Source organism: Capsicum annuum, unplaced genomic scaffold, assembly GCF_002878395.1.
Source record: "Capsicum annuum cultivar UCD-10X-F1 unplaced genomic scaffold, UCD10Xv1.1 ctg3002, whole genome shotgun sequence".
NCBI classification, from domain to species: Eukaryota; Viridiplantae; Streptophyta; class Magnoliopsida; order Solanales; family Solanaceae; genus Capsicum; species Capsicum annuum.
The window spans coordinates 120,501-137,889 of NW_025836553.1; the positions used below are offsets into that span (position 1 = coordinate 120,501).

Genomic DNA, 17,389 nt, shown 5'->3' on the forward strand with positions numbered 1-17,389 from the left:
GGATTTGAACAAAGATAGGAAGATAGGCCAAAATGTTCTCAACTAACAGACTTTTAAAATTAAGAGCCAAAGAATGCTAAACAATGGGTGTAACTCAAATCTATTTGAATAAATGGAATACTAACTCTAAGAAAACAAAACACACTCTCCAGTAGTCTAGTAAAAATAGTAGATCTTAAAATCCTACTGCTAAGCAAATTAATTTAAATGCTGCTTTAGATTAGAAAGTCACCTTGTTATATTATGTGTTCAGTGGGTTCTCATTTATACTGCTCATCATATTTTCTGCACTATCTTTTCAACATTTTATCTGAAGTCTATAATTTACTCTTCTTCACTTTGAACTTGGGCTCTGCAGGGCTCTGCATCTTGGACTTCTATATGTTGGTTCACTTGTAGTACTTCTTGTGTATTCTATCCTGTATGATCTGACAGCAAAGGAATCAAACTGGCTTGGGGCTACAACATCAGCTGCCCTGATAATCCTTGGTAGTTCATTTCCTACATATATTTGTCTCCTTTTCTGACTCATATTGTGAAATAATTTCTTATTTCTTTGTGGTAAGTAATGAATTCACTAACATTTCATTCAATCAGATTGGAACTTGGGAGCTTGCTCGTATGGTTTTAAGCCTCTAAAAAGTTGATTCATCATACTTTTTGTTGTCGGTACATCTCGGGTGTTCTTGATCTGTTTTGGAGTTCATTATTAGTTTGTTGTTAACCCATGCTAATTCATTTTCTTCCATAATCAAGTCTTCTAATACTTGTGGCATATGCATCCCTTTTAATATTATTTGTTGAATATAAACTTCTAATCTTTTGTTATAAAAAAAAATCTTCTAATGTTTAACTGCAACAATTTTATTTCAGGTACTTTGGACATTGTATCAGTTATGCAGTTGTAGCATCTGTGCTGTTGGGTGCTGCTGTTTCACGGCATTTATCAGTTACAGACCCATTAGCAGCTAGACGAGATGCCATGCAGACCACAGTTATCCGCCTTAGAGAAGGTTTCTGCAAAAAAGACCAAAATAGCTCCGCAAGCTCTTCTGAGGGGTGTGGCTCAAGTGTCAAATGCAGTAGTAGTGCTGATGCTGGTCATTTTGGTAATGAAACTGTGCCTTGCACTGGTGATGGCAGTACCTGGAATAACATTGAGGGGATTAATAGTGATAAGAGCATAGATAGTGGAAGACCAAGTCTAGCTCTACATAGTAGTTCCTGTCGTTCAGTTGTTCAAGAGCCTGAAGTAGGATCATCATATGTTGACAAAAATTTAGAGCATAATAGTTCATTGGTTGTTTGTTCTAGCAGTGGCCTTAAAAGCCAAGGCAGTGATTCTAGTACATCCACCTCTACAAACCAACAGATACTGGACTTGAATTTGGCACTTGCATTTCAAGAAAAGTTGTTTGATCCCAGGATTACATCTATGTTAAAGAGGAAAGAAAGACACACTGATCGTGAATTAGCTAATTTATTGCAAGATAAAGGGCTTGATCCTAATTTTGCAGTGATGCTATAGGAGAATGTATTGGACCCAATGATTCTAGCCTTGTTGCAGAGAAGTAGTTTGTACGCTGATCGAGAACATCGCGATAGTAACCCTCCTGTCACTAATTCAAATGATGTTGAGGATGTGTTACCTAATCATATTTCATTCTCGGAAGAACTTAGACTCCAAGGATTAGGAAAGTGGCTTCAACGTTGTAGAGTAATGTTGTATTATGTAGCAGGAACTCCAGAGCGAGCATGGCTTCTTTTCAGTTTAATCTTCATTCTTGAAACTGTCGTTGTGGCTATCTTCCGACCAAAGACAATAAAACTTTTGAATGCTAAACACCAACAGGTAAGAAATGTATTAGTACTTTTAAAGTTCAGTTTAGTGTATTTGGAGTACGGTGCAGCTAAAATGTACTCCATATGGTTGTATTTTCCATTTTCTAACAAAATTTTGTAACACCCCGCATTTTGGACGAGAAAGAAAATCATCATTTTCTTCACGTAAAGGTTCTAAAAGCCATAAATCCAATGCAAGTTTAATGTGTTAATAAATTATGTAGTGTGGAAACCTAGTTGAGCATGAATTGAGATCATATAGGTCCCCAAGCTCAAGGACAAGTTGAAAGTTTTCCTATCATTCGAATTTTAGTAAGAGTTGAAACTTAGGTCAACTTCAATTGACTCTTACTCTTTGTATGTATTGAATTACAGTGCCTACTATATATCAAATGAAAGGTATTCGAATTATCTTTCCAACGATACCAATTTCAAAAAATTCAAACACCAGAGGAAGAAGTTATGGATTTGCAAAGTAGAGTGTGTTGTGCAGCATAAGGTGTGCGACGCACACCCTAAATTATGCCATAAGGTGTGAGACGTACAACCTAATGTGTGCGATAAAGAGTGCGCCGCATAACCTATATTATTTGATAAGGTTTGCGCCGCATATATTATTATTCAAGTGACTTAAACACTCCATTTTTGGGGAAAAATGGTCTATTTCCCACCCTTATTTAGCCATAAACACGAAATTCAGTTCCCAAAATACCTTAAAATACACCTTCATTCATTAAAATTGCTCAAAAACTCTCCTTAGGGTTTCAAAATAAAGACCCAAGCAACTCAAGATTCAATTGTGGGTTTCTGAAACTAATTGCGTATTTGGAACTCCTAGAACGTAGGCTTCAAGAAGAACCTATCATCTTCGCATATAGAGGTACGTGGGTTTATCTCAAAAATCTCATGGGCTTAAAAATTCATGTTTTAAAAATGGGGGTTTTGAAATTATGAATATAATCCCGTTTTAAACTTTTTATGATATTGATTTGGTCTTTAGGCTTATTCTCAAAGTGGTTTGATTTAAGATATATGTATATGCATGTATTCTGAAAAGATTTTAATTTGAGAGCATGAATTATATGAAATCCCTCTTTTTATATGATCTCGTTTTAAATTCTCATATTATGTGAAATGTTTGAAATCATCTTGACAAGAGTGACATGAAATATTTTGAAAATGGTCATGGTTTTGAATTGCAATGAGAGGGTTGTTATGTTGAAATATGATGAATATAATGGTTGCATGAAAGAATGATGTGATATTGATGCCTTGCAAGTAGGGTGTGACGATACCCTATAGAATAAGATATGTGATTGAATTAAATGGAGTTTGATGCATTGATTTTACATGAGATAGGTGGATGCCCGAAGAAGGTGTTTGAGTGTAAGGGCTCATCGCTGGAAACCGTGTTTGCTGACATAGGGATTTGGTACCAGGCTAAGTGATCTTGTGTACTCGACTTTATGTCATTCCCAAATTGGGACTATGGTTAGGAGCCCAGGATAAGTAATCTTGGGCACTACTATACTTTATTGGGTTGAGACACCCTGCTATGTGATCTTGTCTGTCTTCTCCTCACTTATACTCTAATTTTGGCGGCAATTGAGATTTAACAATTGGTGAAAATATTATATGTAGAGTATTCCACCTAGCTCAGCTGCATTACATTGTTGTTGAAAACTATTACATTATGTCCATGTGTTTTCAAATGATTTGATATGGAACTGCTTTATAATGGTTCTCACCTATATTTGGAAAAAAAATATTATATTTTATTTTTGGTTTCTCTGCGTACTATTACTTTTATATTGGCCCCCTTCTCTCCCAGGTTTGGAGGCATAGTTTAGGGGTTCAGATAACCAGTAGATCTCTTCCGACAGATTTGCAGAATCAAGTGGTGAGCCTTCTATATTTCGGAAGGCCTGATGTCTGTCAGTTCATTTATCATTTAATAGTTTTGGGACTACTGGGGGCCTTGTCCTATTTTTCAAACAATAATTTGTTTCAGTCATGTATTAGAGATTTCATAGACGGTTGTTCAGATGTCGATATATGTTGTGGGACATTATTTCCCCTTTGTTGATTTTATTTGATTTATGACCATGTTTTTCATAATATTGTGTATCTTCCGCATATCTTATTATCATATGAATTATGTCCATGATTACCAGATAGATAGAGGTGTTTCAGGTTTTCATGGTTTGGAATGCTCGTCATGGCTAGGGCCCCGGTTCAAGTTATGACAAACTTGGTATCAAAGCATCGTTCACGGTCCCAGGGTGTCTATGAAATTGCATCGGGTAGAGTCTTGTTTATGGGTGTGTAGCGCGCCACACTTATAAGCAGGAGGCTACCAGGCATTTAGGAATGTCTCTCTTTCTTCATGTTCTAGTTCATGCGATAGAGTAAGAATGTTCCTTTTTCATACTCTAATTCGTGCTATGGTGTCGCCCATACGAAAGTAAAAAAAAAGTCATCCCGAATTCTTTCCTTACTCTAACGTCCTCAAATATGTCTCATTATTGAGGTGATTCAAGTGCAGAAGTTTAGAATCTAAATGGTATGGTCCTTTCTGATTGAACCATATAAGAGTTAGAATTTATGCAAGCACTTGAGAAGAGTCTGTTAGTGCTTTAATGTGTATTGATTACGATGTAAACACTGATCCTAATGGAATCGTGCTTTTCAGCTTGAGGTATTAATTGCATTTAGTCCCCTTCAAATTTATGTTACAAATGTCTTGCATAAGGGGGGGATGATGTGTAGTAGAATTTTGGAACTGTATTTCCACCCGAATAGTAGTATGCGTTAAAGTGTTGTTTTTATGACCTATTGGTAGTGAAATTAGACCAAGAAGTTAGTGATGTGAAGTCACAAAATTAGAAGTCAGAGCAAGGGTGACTTTTGTGTAAATGAATATTTTAGTTGAATAACTGATGTTTGAGAATGATTTACCCCCTTATGGTGATAGACTAATATGGTAACTAGTAGCATGTGTGGATGGTATAATAGTCCTTGAAGGAAGTGTTTGATTCTGATTTTATTTATACAGAGTAAGATGTGTATTCTTAGTTCATTGGATATTGAGTATTAAATTTCTATCTCATGTAATCTTGTCATCAAGGTGTTGTTTAAAATAATAAAGTCTAGTGAAGCCCGTGTGGGGCTCTTTCAATTCACTAGCATAGTTGACTTGTCATTCATCTCATTTTCTTGTTCAAAATACAAAATCAAAGTCTAGTGAAGCCGTGTGAGGTTATAATATAAGATTAAGGTTGATCATGTCTATTATGTAACTTTACCCCTTGACCTTCTTTTCGCTGGTAATTGTAAACTAGTACTATTTGTGAGAAGGTATGTAGTAATTTTTGAGGTGCTTGTATAGTATGTCCCAAATTTTATGGACTAGCATATTATGTTGCATTTTTCAGTAGTGATAGATGATTGGTACATGACTATATGCTTGAATTTAATGTAGAATGTGGTGGTAAAATAAATGGCATGAGATTAATGATGTATGATTTGTGGGAAAAAATTAGTAGGCTTGATGTGTTAAAATATTAAGGCTAATGAGTTATGATAAGGAAGATCGTAAGGTCAAGATCAATTATTTGTTGTTTGGAAGTTCTAGTGTACTAGTGTTTCTTGATGTCTATTTCATGGTATCCAAGTGAGAATCATGCATAAGGTTGGGTTGTAAAATCATGTCTAGCACTAGACATTAAGTTTTGAACAATTGATGTCCATGAAGGTGGATGTGATGATTTCTTGGTTAATGATACTAGTTTTATGGAAGTAATCTAATAGGCTTGAACGATATATGCAAGAGCTTAAGTTTATTTGATTCGTAGTGAAGTATGATGTTGCATATATAATATAGAAGTATGCCCAAGGTGATCTAAGGTTGCAGTATTTTCTAAGACTATTACACGTTTTGTGTGATGAGTGGTACCGTTGAGTTGCGAGGTGGAGAAAGACTAGTTAGATGGTATATGGTGTTCTAAATAGCCAAGTTAAGGAGTTTTGATTGATCGTGTTGAGCCTTTTTATATGATCTTGATTCTCATAGTAAAGAGATGTAAGTTTGGAGTCGCGATATTGGTAGGCTATGTCGGAAGTAGTATGATTCATTGAAGGCTTGGTGATATCCATGTTGAGTGCTAGATTCTAAGTTTGAGTTTTTGAAGGTTGAACTAATAGAATTAAGAGTTAAAGCACTAGAGGGTGTGCACTCCGATTGTGGGGATACCCATGAAGACCCAAAGTTAGTAAGTATGAAAGTATTATACGATGAAAGTATGAAAGTATTATACGATGACTACTGGGTCTATAGAATGATAAAATGTATCTGAGAAGGTAGTATTAACAGTGGGTTTTCCACTTTCAGGTGTAGTCATTCGGGTTAAGTGCCATGATATGCGTGTATAGTAGTTTTCCAGACCCCACAGTGCAGTGAGTGTACTTCAGTTTAGAGTCTAGTAAGGGATCTCCTAAACTTAATTTGATGGCTTGAAGCTAAGAGGGAGATGATAGAGCGAATAACCAAGTCAGGCTTTCAGATTAATAGTGATGTCACATGACATATAACATCAGAAGGGAAGAGTGAGGCTCAACCCATTCCGGTCTAAGTATTTTTCGGTTATCCTAATACCTACTCATACCTCACGTTTCAGTTCCATGATCATAGTTTTGCATTAACAGACATGCCTCTTTACACCCGAAGAAAAGATACTTAGGCCATCAGTAGTTGTTGAACCCAAGCCATAAGGTAAACATACATATCATTTTGTCTATTCTCGTCTAATACTATGATAGGTCATCTATTTCCTATCTCTCTTTGTTCTCGTTTCAAGCTTTCTGTTTATTAGATGAAGAAAAGGGATTTATGTTACTATGTTGTTTGGCTTCAAAATTCTTGCCTTGTCCTTTAAATTAATTTAGGGAGTTGCGCAGGGATACAAGCTTTCAACATTGATTGGAAAATTTACAAAATATGATTCAAAAGTAGCTATATTCTGATTTCATCTGTTCTTCCTTGCAAGGATATTGGTTGAGAAGCCTCCTATACCTCCTCTGGCTGGTCCTGCTCCTGGTGCTATTCCATCCATGTCACTACAAGTAAAGTTGTGAAGGCTTGTGGGAGGGATAAATGACTATTGAATGTAGAGATATAATGATAACTATTTTCCCCACATTTTAAGCAGTTCCAGCCTATGCTTCCAGCCCAGCAGGCACAACCTTATGGTTTCGGGTCATCTCAACAATTTTTGCCACTTGGACATGCAAATGTTGTGATGTCTCAACCTTCTCAAATCCAATTTCCTCAACCTATGCAACAGATTACTGGTAGACCTGTAGTAGGAATGCATAGTATGCCTCAGGGACCACCTATTCCCCATGATTTTTAGCAAATTCTTCCGATGTCAAATAACCATATGCCTGGTTATGGTGGCCCAAATTTACCCCTTTTTTCTTCATATAATGTAAGGCCTTGGGAAGATCTTTTGTGGTTATTGTCAATCAGTTTCTGATATTCCATTCCTATATTGATGAAATACATTTTGTTATCGTCTTTTAACAACAGGTATATGCAGATTCTTCTGACTCCCAGTATCAAACACAGATAACTGATTATAGGTTTCCATCAGAGGTACAACCCTGGATGCCAATAAGTAATCATAATGTGAATTCTACGATAACTATGCCCAAGACTGGAGAATTAACAGCTCCCTTGGTTGTTTCGATGAGAATTCAATGTGTTTTATTATACCCATTTTGCATAAATATTATCAACAAATAGCATGCTTAAGTTAATGGATTAATGGGTGTGTGTTGACTGAGACAGTCAACATTTAAATTCTATGATAGTTTTTTGTAAGCAAATTAAGATTCAGTGAACAAAAAAGGTGTAAAACCGCAGTATTCAAGAAAAGGAGCTCTGCAAAAATATCATTTTTATTCAGATCCAATCTTTTTACCACTTTGTGTTCTCCAGACAGAAAAAAAAAGCATGTCGATTTGTCTTTCCGGAATTCTTGCTTTTGGATTATATTCACATAGGTCACTCATATGAATAGGTTAATGTCTGCATCACAAACACTTAATGTCTTGTCTATGAACAAGTGGTGGATATGTTGGCCCCCATTACTGCCAAGAAATCCCTCAAGTATCCACATCTAGTGCTTTGTACATCATTCTGCTTCCATTAGCACTGGAGATAATAGGCCACTTTGTTTCAGTCCTCTTTGTCAAAGTTATCATATGGGCTTCTGTTCACTGCTACCAAATTCTACCTGACTGTTGATCAGCAGAACTTGATACACCTCTACCGATAACTTCATTTTGACCATATTTCTCTATTATCATACATATTTTACATGTGGCTAAATGCTAGTAGGTATTGCTATTTTTAGCATCTTTTGATGATCAGTAGGCCAATTATGGTTGTTAATGTTGTCATATTTCCTATGGATTTATTACTCCAACCAATTAATAACATTCTTACAATTCTTGAATTGATTTTTAGATACTATTATAATAGAAGGACAAGAATCTCTACCTGGGAGAAACCTCGAGAGCTAATGATAGAAATTGAGGTGAGGTCTCGTGTCATCGAGATTTTTATGGGTAGTTTTATCTAGTTTCCTGTGCTTATCAATGAAAAAAGAAGTAGACAATTCTTTTTCTATGAAGCTTCGTAGAATCACTTTTTCTTTCCTAAGTATCTGTGATTTCTGTTGAAAGTTTGTTTAGCGAGCAGACTTCCTCGATCTTACTATACTATGTAGGCTTCATTTGGGATTTGCATTGACCTTTTATTTCCAATATAGTTCTAAAAGATTTTATATTTAACACTATTGTTCTAAAAAATGTGTTTAAGCATACACGACAGGATTATATTTGGTCTATTTTAAACAATTTTATTTACTTTCTGATTAATGTAATGTTATTGTAACTCTATGGCGATATGGAGAGAGGAAACTTGATATAATATTGTGGTTCACACTTCTCATTATGGTTTATTAGAATAATAGTTTGGCTGGTCGCACACTTGCACCTAAGAGTGTGACCTAGTGGTCAATGAAGTAGATTGAGAACCATGAGGTCTCAGGTTTAATTTCCAACAAAGATAAAAACACTAGGTGATTTCTTACCGCCTGTCCAAGCCTTGATGGATAGACTTACCCTGTATCTGTGCTGGTGGGAGGTAGCAGTACCTGGTGTAACTAGTGAAGGTGCAACCTGGCCCAAACATGGCGGTTATCAAAGAAAGTTTGGCTGGTTGTGAGGGACAAGTATTAAGGGACCAAGAACTAGAGCTGTAAGGAAGTTTGAACATTTTTATTCTTTTCTTTTTGAGATAAATAGTTATTTTCCGGAGATATTATTTTGTATTCATCAACGTTAAGGTTATGCTATCAGTCCAAATGAAATAAAAAATAATGAAAATAATGCGAGGATTCGAAGAGATCTACTACCTGTTATGCATCCCGTACACATTGTCCCTTAAACAAAAAACAAAAATCTACAATGCTATTCCATTTAACTTTCTGAATGGAATTATATTTATCTTCAAAATACCTTCAACTTTTCTCGCTCCATACAGTCCACCAAATACAAGGAAGGATTGTTCTCCCCCATTTCTTCTAACTCTTGCTAATCCTCTCTAATCCAACAGCTCAACAGATTGTTGTGTATCCTTTGATAGTCCACTTTACTTCAACTCAATAGATCTGGTACGTGTTCTGGAATGGTCCACTTTTCTTCTATTAAACTAAAGGTGTCAAATGGGCAGGGTTGGCTGGATTTGGACGGATCAAAGAGGTCTAAGTTAATAAATGGGCGAGTTATTAACCCGTCCTAAAGCTACTTGGGCTGAAATAGGTTGGGTTGAAATTCTCTAATATGCGGGTCATAACCCAACCCACCTAATTTGAACTCAAATTTAATTGCTTTATTTTTTAATTTATAAACTTTTAGTACTTGAAAAATTATTTTTTTTTTCAAACTTGGTAACTTTGTATTATATCACACAGTACATGGGTTGTACTGAAACCTTTATGTACAAGAGTACTCCTAAATCGACTGTTCTATATCTAAATTTAGTCTAGAACATCAATTATCGAGGCAGTATCATTAGAGTATAGTTGATTACACCAAAAACACAAAAGGAAAATGCAGTTGAGTTTAACCTTCTGCACACTATTCTCTATGCTCTCAAAATATCTAGAATTCCTTTCTTTCCATATAGCCCACCATATAGCACCAGGGATAATTCACCATCTACCCCTGTCCTTCGCATTTACACCTGCTTCTCCCAGCACATTAAAGTCTCAGATACTTTCCTAGGCATTGTCCTGGAAATGCCTTTTAGTCTTAAGACGATTCTCCAAAGTTGTTGGGTGTACTTACAATGTAAAAATACATGGTTAACCATCTCTAAAGTTTCTCAATAGAGGAAACATCTGGAGCACAAGGTTTTCCCTTTCTTCATGACATTATCTTATGTAAGAACTACTTTCTTGGTCAGTAACCAGACAAATACAAAGCACAACACTGTGAGAGGTATCCTACTTTTCCATATTTGCTTCCATGGCCATCTTGGATCCAGGTGATTTATTTGGTTCAGCATCTTGTAGGCTTTTTTAAAACCAAACATTCCTTTTTCATTTCCCATCCACCATAACACGTCCTTCACTGTTGCAGTCTATTGAATAAGTCCACGGTATTAAAAAATTCAACTACTCTCATTACCTCCCGGTCATTAAGTTGCCTTCTGAAATTGAAGTTCCATCCATGTGTTGTCCATAATTCTGCTATAGTCCTCTATTGAAACAATACCAAGTTGTAGATATCTAGAAAAATCACTTCTATATTCCCATTCTCATGTCAGTTATCCTTCCAGAACCTAGTCTTGTTTCCATCCATCACTTTAACCTCTGAGTTTCTTTTAACTTCATTCCACTAGTGTCTGATAGATCTCTAGAGGCTAACCTCATATAGTGTGGTCACTTCTTTAGTTATCTATCTATCTTCTTCAGATATTTATCCCCAATCACTTTCCTCCATAGCAGTTGGTTATTGTTTGCATATTTCCACAACCATTTCATCACGAGAGCCTTACTTTGAATCTTTAGGTTCTTTATCCCCAACTCTCTATCTTCTTGTCAATTGTCCACCACAGAGAGAACTACCATTTTTCTCGTATATCTTTGTTCCTTATTCTATCTCTCCTAGTATGCCCCCACACCAATCTTAACATCCTTATTTCTGCTACGTCTATCTTTCGAACATACGAGCTCTTGACCAACCAAACACTCTGCCCCATGCAATATAGCTAGTATAACAACCACTTTATAAATTTACCTTTAAGTTTATTTTAACAAAATTCTTATACATGGCATTCTAGTTACTAGCTCTTTTGTAAGAGCTAATTGGGACAAAAACCACATGTTCAGAAATTGATTCATCGAAAAAAGCATAACTGTAGTTTATGAGTTTCAAACGTGTCAAAATGGAAAAAAAATTATGGTGGGCTATGTTGAGTATGGAACTTAGAACCTCAGTGCAGGATTTGAACACCCTTACTGTCACACTCAGTCTTCTTTTTTGTGGAAAGGGTGTTCATTAAAAAATACTCAGAAATGACAAAATTTGACCTATGTATAAATATAGTTGTAGCTCGGCCGCATCTTGGAAATGTTTCCACCCTGCTTGTATTTATATTCTACACAGTACATTCTTGTCCTTTTCCATTTAGGATATTATATCATTCATATTCTAACACTTCCATCCAATATTGTACTTCTGGAAGTTACTGATTTCTACTCTCAGGGCACTATTTATGTTTTGTTTTTTGACTTGACCTGCTTTCATGCTGTTTTCATTGGGACAGAGGGCAGACACAACAACTGACTGGAGAGAATTTACAAGTCCTGAGGGAAGAAAGTATGTAACTTATATATTTTCTTGGCCTCTTTCCAATTGTTCTTCTACAGTGGGTACTTTTGTGTGTTACTTGTGCATAATGCTAATTGCTTTGTTTGTTTTCTGTAGGTATTACTACAACAAGGTTACTAGAACGTCCAAATGGAGAAGACCTGATGAAGTCAAGGTGATGTTAGATTTAAATCCAATATGGGTTTGTTCCGTCCTTTAAATAGCATGATAAGAAGGGATTGTTCTGTGCTTTAAATAGCATGATAAGAAGGGACAGTATTCTGTTTTCTTGGATGCTCTAGTTCTGATAAAATCTTTATGCATTCACAGTTGCTAGCATGATAAGAAGGGGCAATATTCTATTTTCTTGGATACTCTATTCTCATAAAGTTTAATTATTTATAAATTCACAGTTGGCTCGTGAAAAGGACACTATTTCACACGCTTCTAATTTTGGATCTATTTCTGTTGTTAAAATATCATCCCCGGGTGCAGATGGTTCATTAGTCTCGGCACACGGTGCTAAATCAAGCCCAATTACTGTGTCACCAGCTACTAACTTACCAACTATTGTGTCTTCAGAATCATCAAGTTTATCTAGTAAGGTTTCTTCTCCGATGATTGAAATAGTCAAAATGAAGAATTCTTCAGGACCTACTTCGCCATCTGTTGCTAATTCAGAGAAAATTGGAATAGCAGTAACCTTGGGAAATTCTGTCGCACCACCGGTGTATATTTTTAGATATATACGTTATAATTTTGCCTCAGGTTTGTGTTGCTTCTTATTTGGAATTCAATTTTTCTGTAGTTCTGAGACTACTACAACTCAAGATGCAGTAGTGTATGGTGATGGATTTTCTTCAAAGAATAGAGAGGTACCTTCTCCTTCTGAAATACTTATGCAATTAGTTAATTACTACTGGTTACTGGTTAAAACACCAAGAAAGCTTTTCGTAGCTGTTATGCTGGATGTTGATCCAACAATTTTGTAGTGCAGTTGTTAGTCAACTGCTAACAGGTGAAGAATATGCTCCAAATTCCAATGAGGTTTGCTTTTGTCATTTGTGCTTGATGTTGTGCCTAAAATGCAGAATGTCAAGAAAGATGCTGCAATAACTGAAATCGGAGGTGCTACTCCATCAGATGAGAAAACAGTCAAGCTGGGACCATTAGTTTATGAGAGCAAAGCGGTAAAGTTGATTATTGCTTTTTGTCTCGCTTAATGTACGTTCTCAAAATATCTCTTATTTCTATTTTAAGTATCTGATTTTATTTAAGAGGCAAAGAGTGCATTCAAAACTCTTTTGGAATCTGCAACTATTGGGTCTGATTGCATGTGGGATCAGGTTTATTACTTGACTATTTTGTGCGTACCAAACAACTGAGGGAGAGCATTTGACATGAATTGTATTTGTCAGGCCATGAGAGCAGTAATTAATGACCGGAGATATGGTGCTCTAAAATCCCTTTGTGAGTGGAAGCAAGCTTTTAATGAGGTATCTCTCCAAGTCGGCATTGGAATGGGTTAATTGCTGCTTCAATGTTTCAGCATACCGTATTGCAAAAAGATAGATTGTGTTTGATACCCAATTGTTTCATGTTTGGTTGACTTAAATATTTTGGAAAATGTTTTCCAAATCAACTTATTTTCCTTAAATTTAAGGAAAATGAATTCCCTTCAAAAAGTAGAAAAAACATTTTCCAAAACTCTCTTTCAATCTCACTCTTAAGTTGAAATGTTTATACAACTCTCAAATGTATTTTCTGAAAAATATTTTTTTATTCACCAACCAAACACTAGAAAACATTTTCTGAAAAATGTTTTCCTTTCATCAACCAAACATAAGAAAACAAGTAAGAAACCAACTTGTTTTCCAGGAAAAATTTTCCTTCATACCAAACACACCCAAGGTCTATAGTGATCATTTAGAAGTTGTGTGTCTGTCCAGTATCTGAGCCAAAAGAAAAAACTGGAAGCTGAAGAGAGGCGTGTTAAATAGAAAAAAGCTCGGGAAGATTTCAGGATAATGTTAGAAGTAAGTGAAATTTTCTTTTGTGGGTGTCTTCTATTTGATATATCATGATATTCAAATTACCAGTTTCAAAAATAAAAAGATATTACCATAATATTCATGATGTGTTAGAGATTGGTATTTGACTTGTTCAAAAGAATAAGTGGTATTTTTCAAAACAATGTCCGTTGTTCTCAATCTTACGTCAAGATGGAGGTTTGTCTTTCACTTGTAATGTAAAGTTGTCTGCTGCTTGTTTTCTAATCTTGGTCATTGTTTGTATGTGTTTTGGTACCTTGAAGTTGATCCATTACTTGTGTAAGTTCCATTTGATCCACTAACTATTTGCTATTGATTATTTAGTAAGGCAATCTCCATATTCAAACATGATGAACGTTTTAAAGCTGTTGAGCGAGCTAAAGACCGTGAGGACCTTTTTGAAGATTATGTGGAGGAACTTGAGAAAAAGGTGAAGCTCCTTTTGCAGAACTTTGTTGTAAGCTTCTATATGTTAAAAACTAAGTGTGCGGACTATAGTTTCCTTATATGGTCTTTGGCTCCTCATAAATTAAGTTAGCCTTTCATTTGAGATAGAAACAAGGTCCAATTTCTTAAATATGGTATTAGAGGCAGATCTATCTTGATATTAGACTATTAGATGTTATCCAACCTAGGTTAACTAATGCTACAAATGTCTAGTCTTGGTGTGCAATTAATGTATAAAAATCCTACACTAGTAAGGTGTATGTGCTATAGTTTCCTTATATGATCTTGGACAATCTTCACCACCTGACCTAGTTTTCGAAGTTGAGTTAGGCGTTGGTCCACTTGATTAACAACAGTTATTCCATTCTTTTCCTTTGTAGGATGTCTTTTAGTTTGTTCCATTTTTTTGTTTTGCTTAAAGAGTAGAAAGAAGGAATGTTGTAGATATTCAACTTAAAATCTTGTGTTCTTTGATTACATTTTTAATGGCTTCTCATGGGTACAACATTTAAATTTGTTCACCATTGAATTCCAATTTAAACAGACTTCCATGTATTGCATGTAATTTTTCTTGAAACTTGAAACTATGATATGCTTCTTCCTCTCCCCCCTCCATCATAAAATAGAAAAAGTTTTTCAATACTTTCATGCAAGTGTAGTTAAAGTCTCTTTGTAAATATTGTCTTCTTTATAGAGATATTTTATTTTTTTTACTTTGTACTAGATTTTATTAGGAACATGCGAAGGCATTGGAGGAGCAGAAGCGCAATAGAGTGGAGTAGTTAGAATTTTTAAAATCCTGTGACTTTATTAAGGTATTTATTCTAGTGGAATTAGCATCAGTTCCTAGATTATGTTTTTCTATTTCCAGGAGATAGAACTTCCATAGTTTCATTGTTGCTGACTTCTTTTGTTCAGGCCAGTAGGTAGTGGCGGAAAGTTCAGGACTGCTTGGAAATTGATGAAAGATGCTCCCGCCTTTAGAAAATCAATCGGTTGGAGATTTTCCAGGTACTATTCACTTTTCTAATACATCATAAATAACTTTTTCCAAGAATCTCATTTGTACACCTTAGTTTTAAAGTTATGTTGCAACCTTTTCTGTTTTAGGAATACATACGTGATTTAGAGAGCGAAGAGGGGGAGCAAAGGAAACTGCGGATGGTATATTTCTTGTTAGACTTGGGGGTTAAAATTAAATTTATGTTTGGAGACTTTGATTTATCTCTTTCTCACTGGGCATACACCATTAATTCAAATAGGAAGAATTGAGAAAAGCTGAACGTAAAAATTGTGATGAGTTCCGAAAACTGATGGAAGAGTATGTTGCTGCAGGATTACTTAATAAAAAAACTAACTGGCGTGATTATTGCATCAAAGTTAGTTTTTATTTCTTGTGTTCAGTGAGTGATTACCTTCATGAGTTCCCTTTTCATCTTTTTGAATTTTTCATCCAATAATTTCCATCTTTATTTTGTGCTTGCAGATTAAAGATTTTGCTGCATATCTAGCTGTCTCATCAAATACTTCAGGATCAATAGCAAAATACTTATTTACAGATGTAATGGATAAGCTAGAGAAACAGGTGAAATAGGTTGCTAATAGGAGTATTGAATTGTGTCAACTACATTTGTTACACTAAGCCATATTTATAGACTTTACACTACAATCCCTTTTCATTTGCTTTAACTTAATGAAGGTCTGAATCTGAATGGTTAAGATATCAGCCCATTAAGTGCTTTTTTTAAAAAAAAAGTTTCAACCTGTTAATACATCTTAATGAATCAGATGTTAAACAAAGTCTGAAAATCATTTAGATCCTCACTAAAAAGTTCAATTCATTAGGTAAAAAAGGAAGTTAGTGCATTACTAAGTGGGAATATAATGGGTTTGTTTTTGTTGTTGTTGTAGTGCATTAAAGAATAAAACATATTTGGTAGGCTAAAAGTATGAGATTGAGATTTGAGAGTTACCCCTCTGCTTGCTTTTTTTTTTTAAATAACACATATTTTGTTGAGATAAGAACAATGACCGGTTGTTCCTATTAAACATCTGTGTTGTTTCTCTTTATGCCAATTAGTTTCATCTCTTTTTTTTACTAGATAGTAGGTATTTAGGCTGATAGGAATGGTATTGTCGTAAACTTTTAAGTTAGGGGTTCCATGCTCTTAATGTAGTATAGATATAGATGATTCTTTTAATCTAGCCAAGCTGCATTAAATGCTACTTCACGGATAATTGTAATTGACTTCTCCTCTGTTGAATGCTATTAATGGTTATATTACCTTAATTGTTATAGTTTCTTGAGCAGAACAACTCTGAGAAGTGATCATCAAACTTCCATGTTTTTACGTAGTTTCTTTGACTTTGGAGGACTCCTTTAAAGTATCGCATAACCACACCATTTGTTTCAGCTAAGACTGCATTTTTTTATTAATATTCAGACATTTGAATCACTTTGAATGCACATCTGAATGGTTAAGATATTGTCTCTAGATCTGAAAACTAAATGATTAAGGTTGGGTGTTTCTCAATATCTGAATGTGCAAAATTTATTTATTTCTAAATATAATATAATTATATATTAGAAATTTTTTTAATTTAATCCAATTAAATTATTATTTGATTAAAAAAAGAAACATTTATGTTTGTTAGTGATAGTAGAGATGGTTTGTAATGGTGGTGGTGGTTGAAATAAATTAATTGATGTTAGTGATTAGCCATGTTGGTGATGATAGTTGTGATAGTAGAGATAGTTGGCATTGTAGTAACTGTCATGATATTGGCGATTGGTAGTGGTGGTGGTGGTTGTGATGTGAAGTTGGTTAATGTTAGTAGTTGGAGGTGTTGATCGTGGTGATGGAAAACTATATGCATAACGGTTGACGATGTGTTGGTGGTCGTTGGAGACGTTGTTAGCTATGATGGTGGAATGGTTATTAGTATAGATACTGTAGCGAGTGTAGCGGATGGTAGTGGTAGAGGTGGTGACGCCGGTGACAGTGGTGGCGATGGTGTCTGAAGACTGTGTGGAAGTTGATGATGTGTTAGCAGTTGTTAGCAATGAGCCCTTACACTCAAACACCTTCTTCGGGCATCCACCTATC

The 17,389-nt window shown here is 35.3% G+C and overlaps 1 protein-coding gene and 1 pseudogene across 1 annotated transcript; both read left to right on the forward strand.

Annotated features, from left to right (window-relative positions):
* Positions 1 to 191: 191 nt before the first annotated feature.
* LOC124891074 (calpain-type cysteine protease DEK1-like) lies at positions 192 to 1,960 on the forward strand. The gene is made up of 2 exons (XM_047402893.1): positions 192 to 489; positions 874 to 1,960. Exon 2 carries the CDS (start codon positions 983 to 985, stop codon positions 1,526 to 1,528), a length of 546 nt encoding a protein of 181 aa, XP_047258849.1. The 5' UTR covers positions 192 to 489; positions 874 to 982; the 3' UTR covers positions 1,529 to 1,960.
* On the forward strand, positions 1,547 to 15,881 carry LOC107847374 (annotated as a pseudogene).
* Positions 15,882 to 17,389: the final 1,508 nt, after the last annotated feature.